Source organism: Sinocyclocheilus anshuiensis, unplaced genomic scaffold, assembly GCF_001515605.1.
Source record: "Sinocyclocheilus anshuiensis isolate Anshui unplaced genomic scaffold, SAMN03320099.WGS_v1.1 scaffold334, whole genome shotgun sequence".
NCBI classification, from domain to species: Eukaryota; Metazoa; Chordata; class Actinopteri; order Cypriniformes; family Cyprinidae; genus Sinocyclocheilus; species Sinocyclocheilus anshuiensis.
This window is the reverse complement of record NW_015546055.1, coordinates 191,824-202,147: the sequence shown is the minus strand read 5'-3', so window position 1 is coordinate 202,147 and position 10,324 is coordinate 191,824. Positions and strand designations below refer to the sequence as shown.

Sequence of the window (10,324 nt, the reverse complement as noted above, 5' to 3'; positions counted from 1 at the left end):
AAAGACAAGTTGCTATCTAATATAACACCCAGATTTTTGACTGTAGAGGAAATAACAGTACATCCGTCTAGTTTCAAAATTGTAATCCAAGAGATTCTGTGTACTGTTTTTTGGTCCAATAAGTAATCTCTGTCTTATCCGAATTGAATAGGATAAAATTATTGGTCATCCAATCTTTTACATTTTTAACACACTCTGTTAGCTTATATAATTTATAAGTTTCATCTGGTCTTGTTGAGATATATAGTTGAGTATCATCAGCATTAGGGCTGTAGCGGTGAGAGAATTTCCCTTGCGGTAATTTTGAGTGGCTCAATAGCGCGGTATGCGGTATTATCGCCATACACCCACACACACACACACATATTTCCACCTGCGCGCGTTCTAGACGGGCTGTCAGTCAGTGCAGTTAGATTGTTGCGCCACAAAGTGGTGGAAAAGGACTGTCTTTGAGTGAGTCTTTAAACCGTTCATTCAACTACACGTTAAAAAACGCTGATTCATTCATTCAAAGAGAGACGTAATGAGGTAACAACTCTTTCAGTAATTTAGTGGGTACAGGATCTAATAGGTATGTTGTTGGTTTAGATGCAGTGATAAGTTTATTTCTCGGTATCGGCAAGTACCAAAAATAAAAGTATCGGTATCGGGCGAGTACTGGAAAAAGTGGTATCGGTGCATCCCTAGTGATAAGTTTATACAAGATAAATAAATATTATATTTATATTAAGATAAACATATTTATATAAATATACAATTAATAATAATAATTTTCCAAAACAAAATTGTAAATAGTAAATTTACATTTTCAAACATCAAACCATCAAGCTTTTATTTTAGCAGAAAATTGCTAGGAGATTACAAGTTAGGGAAGATGCAGGTGCATGTTATTTTCCCACATGCATGTTATAAGCAACACAAACTCAAAGCAGATGCAAAGATGAGTTTGTGTGGATCACAAGTTGCCACACTTCACACGTAGTGCAAATTTTTATTTAAACGCTTTTGCAATTTGATAATCACACTCAGCCATATTGCGATATCAAATTTTTTTTTTAAATTAATTTAGCAGCCTTACATGAAGATGTGAGTGTTACAGTTATTATTCCACAGCCGATTGGTAAACCAAGGCAATTAATGATGATGATTTCAGAATACATTTTTATTTATCATGTCAAGCTGTTTTGGATATCTCATTTGATATTAGATATTTAATTTGTTTGAAACATTCTTTAAAATATCTTCTTTTGTTTTTCACAGATGAAAGTAAGTCAAAGAGGTTTGGAAATTGGGTGAATTTTCATTTTTGGGTAAACTTATCCCTTTAACTTGTCAGCCAATCACAGAGACCTGCCTGAAGATGGAGGCTAGAGTATTTAACATTGTCTACTGAATGTAAGCCAACATTGACTCATATAGACCAGACCCTCCTCACCTCCACAAGAAACAGGATAATTCTGCATCTACGGGCCACCGTCTGCTCCAATGTTAAAACAGGCATTATATCGTGCTGAAAAGAAAGCAGAGAAGGAGACATTTAGAGTGTAGTCATTGGAAACTGAGGGATTTGACTCTGCAGAAGGAAATAGACAATTTATTATAAGCAGCCTAGCACACTAGTGGATTATCTATAAAACTTTCATGGCTGTCCCTCGGCCTAGTGATAAGTTTATACAAGATAAATAAATATTATATTTATATTAAGATAAACATATTTATATAAATATACAATTAATAATAATAATTTTCCAAAACAAAATTGTAAATAGTAAATTTACATTTTCAAACATCAAACCATCAAGCTTTTATTTTAGCAGAAAATTGCTAGGAGATTACAAGTTAGGGAAGATGCAGGTGCATGTTATTTTCCCACATGCATGTTATAAGCAACACAAACTCAAAGCAGATGCAAAGATGAGTTTGTGTGGATCACAAGTTGCCACACTTCACACGTAGTGCAAATTTTTATTTAAACGCTTTTGCAATTTGATAATCACACTCAGCCATATTGCGATATCAAATTTTTTTTTTAAATTAATTTAGCAGCCTTACATGAAGATGTGAGTGTTACAGTTATTATTCCACAGCCGATTGGTAAACCAAGGCAATTAATGATGATGATTTCAGAATACATTTTTATTTATCATGTCAAGCTGTTTTGGATATCTCATTTGATATTAGATATTTAATTTGTTTGAAACATTCTTTAAAATATCTTCTTTTGTTTTTCACAGATGAAAGTAAGTCAAAGAGGTTTGGAAATTGGGTGAATTTTCATTTTTGGGTAAACTTATCCCTTTAACTTGTCAGCCAATCACAGAGACCTGCCTGAAGATGGAGGCTAGAGTATTTAACATTGTCTACTGAATGTAAGCCAACATTGACTCATATAGACCAGACCCTCCTCACCTCCACAAGAAACAGGATAATTCTGCATCTACGGGCCACCGTCTGCTCCAATGTTAAAACAGGCATTATATCGTGCTGAAAAGAAAGCAGAGAAGGAGACATTTAGAGTGTAGTCATTGGAAACTGAGGGATTTGACTCTGCAGAAGGAAATAGACAATTTATTATAAGCAGCCTAGCACACTAGTGGATTATCTATAAAACTTTCATGGCTGTCCCTCGGTGGCAGGCAGCCATAAAACTTCCCGAATGAGGGACTTGTTAATTTACTTGTTAAAGCAAATTAAAAATTTATAAGCGCTTTTAGGTAAATGAGATCCTCTTTCATTGGCGCTCTATTGGGATTCTCACTCTCTCTTTCGGCTCCTTGGAGGACAGGTTAGCTGTGCTGAAACGCCACAGAAGAACAATAAAAGCTGGTAAATTGTTCCAGGTTTTATTACTGTCGAGCTCCACAGCTGCTGTAGTGCGTAACTAAGGAAGAACAGAAGCCGATAGCAACAGAATCCCATGGGCTTCCACTGGAAGCGAAGGGTCAGTCGAGCTGTTCAAAGCAGGGTTTTAGATGAAAAGGTTATTGGGGTTTGCGAAAGGCGCCGTTTAAAAGGCCAATGCGGCAGAGTCGGTCTTTGTGTTTGACTGCATTGGGTTGTGGGCCGAGCCTGTGGGAATAGTTCAATAGACTTGTAAAATTTTATCATAACACCGGCAAGCACTTTTCAGCAAGTGGGCAAAAGAAATAATTGACTACATGTGCTAACGATAATCCTATAAAAGCTTCAAAAGCCTAGAGTCTAGTCAGGATTTCAAAGGACGCTTACCCCATTACTCGAGCTTTGTTTCCACCTTTGAGGAACCTCGGAATTTCTACCAAAACTGTACTGTTTTGTGCTTCCAGTGGTTTTTTTTTCTCTCGAATATGCTTAGCAAAACACACCATCTCCTTATACCATCACACTGTTGATAACTTTGAATGGATGCTCATCTAAGTTCTCGCCTTGAGCTGCGCCGTTCTCCTCTTTACAAGTGCTTCCATCCCGATATAAACTAATATAGCTTTTACAAGCAAGCTCTTAATGTATGTCAGTATTATTTCAGATTAAGGCACCATTTTCCTGGAGTGCCATTGAAATCCGCCGCTCCCACTTTCACATTTAAAGGGCCATTAAAACTGTCTGTTATATGGAAACTCCGAGCTATTGTGCTCTATGTCTTTGAGACAGTCCCTATAAAATGCATTTAGGCTTATGGATTGTTGTACCGGCGCTCATAATGGATGTGTAGCTTCGGTGCGGGCGCCAGTGTGAAATCGCAGTAAATTCAAATAAAAGGTCTTGTTGTATAGCAGAACTTGTTTACAAAGCGCTGGTGTGAATTAATGTGACTTTCTATCAGTATAATGCAGTCAAAAGATGTTATGCTTGGCTTCCTCCTGCAACGTTGGAAACAAACTACCTTCGTTTTCTCGCATACGGACTCGCTAAGTGCAATGTAATTACAGCGCTATAAAGCTGTGCTATCTATAAAACAACCATTGATGACTGACTTTCTTTTTGTGGGCGATCGTGAGAGCCGGGTTAACACGTACAGGTCTCTTTGACCTTTTTATGGGGAAGGCAAAACGAGAAGCCCTTTCCATTACTGCCTCACATCAAAGCCTTGGCAGCATAAATTGATCTTTAATAGCGTGGAGGCTTTTGTGCCAGGGAATCCTGCTGCCTGCTTATTGAAAACAGTTGTTAATTCTATACTTCAGTAAACTCAGACAGGGGGGAGGGAGAAATCAGCCCTAACAGGGAACAGATTGAGGCAAAACAAGAACTTACTGTGTTGAAATTAATGGCAGATGCACTTACTGGTAGTTTAAATGTTTCATTAGATGCTAATGTCTTACTGTGTTTTTAATTGTTGAGGAATTAGTTGCTGGAATATGAAAACCATCTGTTTGTTATCTTCCTGGAGGGGGAATCTTTACTCAGGCTCTGCTCTCAGGGTTGTTAAAGGAGTTTATCCTTATGGTGCAACCTGGTGGAGCTGTCAGTCTTCATTAACGTCATTATGATTGCACAAGAAAGACTGTGAAAACCCACAGACACCCATCTGCACACATACACACTCATAAACAAGGTTATGTACACACTCACATGCTCATACATATGGGAGATGCTTGCTTTCCAAAGAAAGATCATTTTTACAAGAAACTGCATTAAGTTTGTTATGACAGTTAATCTAGCGAGCAGCAGTAGGTAATGATCATATGCCAAAACCGAGGGGAGTAGTGCCAGAAAGAGAATGCGAGTAATAAAAATGAACACAATAGATATCATACTTTATGTGGCTGGACTTCAGACTAATTTTAGAGTTAGTGAGATGCCCTATTAAACCTTAATAGTGGAGTAATGGACGATGTGTGGACATAGAGGTTTATAGACAGAACTGCTTGAGCTTTCTGATTTATTGACTGTGGGTGGAAACCCGATTTGCTCTGAACTTGTTGATGATGGTAATTTATTGAGGCTACCCACATTGCACTTTTTTGTTTAATGCCTCTATTAATCAAATCTCTTCAAAAATTACTCTGAGAACTCATACGAAATGTCACACATGCCTTCAGGAAAAAGTACTTGTTAATTTTTCAAAGGCTATTTAAGAGGCATTAAGTGGAATTGAAAGGGGGAAACTAATAACACATCTCCACATTGCTTTGCAATTCTTATAATCATAGTCAAAGGTGTACCTGCTTAACTGGTTAAGCGTAGATGTACTATCTGAGTTTAATATTTTTATTAATAGTTGATTTAATCGTGGTGAGTAAATAAATACGCACCACATTTTTACATAGACATTTGCATTATTTACATATACATGGAGAATAGCATAACTGCTTCCTGGTAGTAATTTATTTAGAGATGCTTTTTCTACAGAAGCTCTAATCCTGAGTACAAAACTTCATGCATCATGTCCTGCATCATGCAAAAATTCCTTTCACTTTTCTCAATTTTTTGAAATCTTCATCTAAATGTTGAACATTGCTGCAGGCTAAGAGAGCCATATAATAATTAATATTACTATAAATGCCCAGGATTTTAACACCCATTGTCTATTACCAGCTTCTTGTCACTTGAACTGGCCAATACTGATCTAAAACCTGTTTATTTAAATGTTTATCAGGAGCTCTTAAACAGTGTAAGCTTTCTGCCCAGAGTCACTTATTGAAAAGTAATACCAGCTGTTGCCAAGTTTGTGTTGAAATAAATGCTCTAAGTTGGTTAAATGAAAATCAAATAAACAAGCACAAACATGCTCACTCTAAAATAAATGTTTTTAATAAGTCTAATGAAAACAAACAGGCTTACACAAAATGTTATCCATATTAGATTATGAGCTTAAAAGCTTAATGAGAAATTAAATGAGATATGAAATAATTTTTTCAGTTTACAGTAGTTTTAAAATACATTTATATTTAACCATGTGTATTTGATTAGAATATTATTCATTGTCCTTTTATTATTTTATCTAATAATTTATTATTCAATTAGTTTATTTATATGTATGTTGCCCCTTCTATTTTTTCTTTCTTTTTTCAGGAATGCTGGTAATATTATTTCCTCTTTTATATGTTTCTCTTGAGCTTAAATGAGCAGAATGCCGATTTAAGTTGAGAATACATTGTGAAAAACGTGAAAACATTTGGTACTTTTGAAATTTGAATTATGAACCACATTTTTACATGAGCTCTATCTCACAGAGTCCCAGGAAGTTTCAGAGGATTATCAGCCAAATTTGTTAAGTGCTGATTGACTGGATTATACCTGCACGTTACCGCTGTCTGCTTTTCTCATTTGGTGATGAGTCTCTCATCTGAGATGCTTTATGAAGTCTAAATGAAGGCAGAACAGTCTTTGACCTTGACTGGGTGATACACTTCCCTTGAGGTAGAAGTTTAGACAAAGGTAATGAGGCAGCTTATTGTAAATGAGATGTAGATGCATATAAGAAAAGCAGTCATTCAGTGCATTGCTTCTCAACAGAAATGAAACATACATAAAAAATGCACCTAGATGACCTGTCTAACTTCAGACTTTACAGTTCCTTGTCCTCCTATTTGTCATTGCCAACTCTCACTCTCTTTCGCTCTCTCTCTCGCTCTCTCTCTCTCTGAGCAGTGCAGGCCTCTTATCACGTTGGCCTGCTGGTAGAAGCAAGCGTCTCTGCCTGGAGTCACTGAGCTCTCCCTCTGAGAGAGATCCTTTCACATAGCTAATGGCTACAGAAAGGGAACAGTTTCATTTTAATTATGTGCTTTACTCAAGGGCCCTCTTCCCCGCAGTCCCCTGTACGCCTTTAACATCCCACAGCCTGCACCAGTGAAAAGAGATATTCTCCGACCCTCATCTTATTTCCTCCTCCCATCCCGCTGCCTTTGTCAGGAACTATCGCAAAGAATCTGTTTTTATTTTCCTACATGATGGAGAAGTATGAAAGCGTGAGTGAGACAGAGAAAGAGAGAATGTCTGGGAGGGAAAGATCGGAAAAGAAATGAGCAGACCGATCTATCTCTCCATCTCGGTAAACAACCCCCCAGTGCGCCGTGGCCTACTCTGCTTTTTCCATTAAGTGACACTGCAGTCATTTACTACTCATCTCGACTCATAAAACAGGCTTTTTATGTGCTGAGAGATGAAGGTGGCGGGTTTTGGCAGGGCGAGGGTTACGGAAACAACCGTCTGAATGGCGAAGCTTCAGAAGACGTAAATCGCAGAACTGCGAACGACGTAAAACTGCCTTGATGACAGTTGCCGGGTCCCAGGAGTATGGCATTGTTCTCCGGACTTTACTGGGGCTCAGATGTTTCGGATTTCATGTCCTCATCCTGTTTTCCCCCTCGTCCTTCTCCTCTGTGCTCTGCTCTTGTTCTTTATGATTTCTAGTCTGCTGAAGGAGACCTGCTGTGAATCTCTGGTTCTTGCATGGGGAGAGTGGCTTACTGAATGAAAAATGGCTTTTGATGTGGTTCGGTTGGGTTTTATTTCTCTTTCTCTCAAGTTTGAAATGAAGTCAGGGTTCAGTGGCTGAAATCATATGGATGTCATTTGATGATGTCACAGAAAAGGCATTTCTTTGTGATGCATCTGTTAATAAAGCTTTATTTAGTTATTTATTTATTGTTTGCTTGCTTTTTATTTTATAGAACAGTGGAGGAAATCAGTTTCCCAAGAACACAGCAGTTCCTTATTTGTCTGCTGTGCATTACTCTCTGTGCCAAAGCTCTCTTATTTTTATTAAAGTTGTGAGTCATGAAAATGACATGATATAGGACCTTTATACATTGTGTGGTATTGTAAGTCTATCCTCCACAGCCTCATTTTCATCAATTCAATATAGCGTCTAACCTGACTAAAGTCTGTTGCTGCTGAAAATCGAGCTTTGCCATCACAGGAATCAATTACATTTTAAAATATATTACAATAAAATTGTAATAATATTTCACAATATTATGTTTTTCTGTATTTTTTGATCAAAGAAATGCAGCTTTGGTGAGCATAACAGACTCAACTTTTGAACAGTATAGTACATTCAGTAGCTGCCTTTTAACTGAGCTGTTTCCATCGGTTTTGTGGTCTGGGCCCTATCCAAATATAATCTATTTAGTTACAGAGCTCTAATAGATTATTGTATTCTGATCCAGAGAGCATCAGTATTGTCTCTTATGTTTACCAGTATGTTTTACATCTTTTAGTGCCTTTTCTCTTCTTGCTGGATCTGACTGTTAATTTTTTGCTGTCTTTGTGTTTTCCAGCTGAAGCCGGGCCAGAACAACTGTAAAGACAGCGATAGCGAGAACGTGAGTGGAGAATCCAAACCCTCCATCCGGAGCAGCTCCAGAGATAGACTGACAGACGTGAGTCCAATCAAATCTGTGCATCATTCGCCATACTAACAAAAAACTACATTTAGTGCTGTTTTTTTTTCTGTAATGCTCATACACAGGGTTTTCATGGATTTTTTGGAAATGTGTTTGCCTGGAAGAGTCATGGAATTTCTAATATATACATACCATCAGAGATGCAGGCTTCTGAACTGAGCGCTGATAACAACTTGGGTTGTCCTTGTCCTCTTTAGTCCGGATGACATGGCGTCCCAGTTTTCCAAAAAGAACTTCAAATTTTGATTCGTCTGACCACAGAACAGTTTTCCACTTTGCCACAGTCCATTTTAAATGAGCCTTGGCCCAGAGAAAACGCCTGCGCTTCTGGATCATGTTTAGATATGGCTTCTTTTTTGACCTATAGAGTTTTAGCCGGCAACGGCGAATGGCACGGTGGATTGTGTTCACCGACAATGTTTTCTGGAAGTATTCCTGAGCCCATGTTGTGATTTCCATTACAGTAGCATTCCTGTATGTGATGCAGTGCCGTCTAAGGGCCCGAAGATCACGGGCATCCAGTATGGTTTTCCGGCCTTGACCCTTACGCACAGAGATTGTTCCAGATTCTCTGAATCTTTGGATGATATTATGCACTGTAGATGATGATAACTTCAAACTCTTTGCAATTTTTCTCTGAGAAACTCCTTTCTGATAATGCTCCACTATTTTTCGCCGCAGCATTGGGGGAATTGGTGATCCTCTGCCCATCTTGACTTCTGAGAGACACTGCCACTCTGAGAGGCTCTTTTTATACCCAATCATGTTGCCAATTGACCTAATAAGTTGCAAATTGGTCCTCCAGCTGTTCCTTATATGTACATTTAACTTTTCCGGCCTCTTATTGCTACCTGTCCCAACTTTTTTGGAATGTGTAGCTCTCATGAAATCCAAACTGAGCCAATATTTGGCATGACATTTCAAAATGTCTCACTTTCAACATTTGATATGTTATCTATATTCTATTGTGAATAAAATATAAGTTTATGAGATTTGTAAATTATTCCATTCCTTTTTTACTCACAATTTGTACAGTGTCCCAACTTTTTTGGAATCGGGTTTGTATATATACAGTATATACAGTATATATATATATATATATATATATATATATTGTTCTGCTTTAAAATATTCCATCTGCACTTGTGTAGAGTACAATTTACTTGCAAGTCCCAGTGAAGTCTGGTTTGTTAGCAAATTGTTCCTTTTAGTTGTGAGAACCCTGCGTTTATAATGGTCACAAATAATATGCAAAATGTTTCAGAACTGGCATTTAGTTTAGAAGTTCACCATTGCTATTGATATAAGATACTGCTTGAATGTTTTAACAACCAGAAAATATATTTTTAACACCTGAGTTAAGGTAGGCCTGGTCCCCTACAATAACTGTTGTGAAACCTGATCATTATCAGTCAGTTGGTGGCTTTTCTTCTCTGCCTTGTTCTTAAGAGCAACGAGGTTCAATATTTAAACTGTGTTTTATAGTTTCTCTTATTCACTCCATTGGTCTAAACTGACAAGGCCCTGTGCCAACAGGAACAATAGGAGTGGTTAAAGAGCTGAGCTCTTCTTGAGCTCAGTGTGTGTGCTTGTGTTGTCAGAATGTGAGGTAGAGGAGTGCGGAGGCTGTTTCCACCCTCAGGCCTGCAGACTCTGGTATGTGTTTGTGCTCGGGTGGTGATAAGAACATCCTATTTACTCAGCTGGCAGCTTCAGTGGAGACTCAGGCTGAAGCGACTGTGCTTATACACCGTGGAAGTGGAGACGACAGGAAGTACTTTGGCCATCAGTGATCTACTATAAAAACACATGGCACATATTTAAAGCACTGGAATTCCAAATCTACTAGTTCAATATGGAAATGTGAAAGTGAGATGATCTGCCATTAGTGTGTGCATTGTAATGTTGTATGTTGTATTTCTTTATTCAGCCCTTGCATGACAATAATTATCGCCTTTTTGAAAATTGTACTGTCACACACTCTACACACA

At 37.9% G+C, this 10,324-nt stretch overlaps 1 protein-coding gene across 1 annotated transcript in view; it reads left to right on the top strand.

The window, feature by feature from the left end:
- Positions 1-10,324, top strand: part of LOC107699243 (autism susceptibility gene 2 protein-like) — a 262,039-nt gene that overhangs the window by 152,260 nt on the left and 99,455 nt on the right. The window contains exon 4 of the mRNA XM_016500439.1: positions 8,208-8,309. Within this exon, the coding sequence (XP_016355925.1) occupies positions 8,208-8,309 (102 nt within the window). The remainder of the gene's footprint in view (positions 1-8,207; positions 8,310-10,324) is intronic.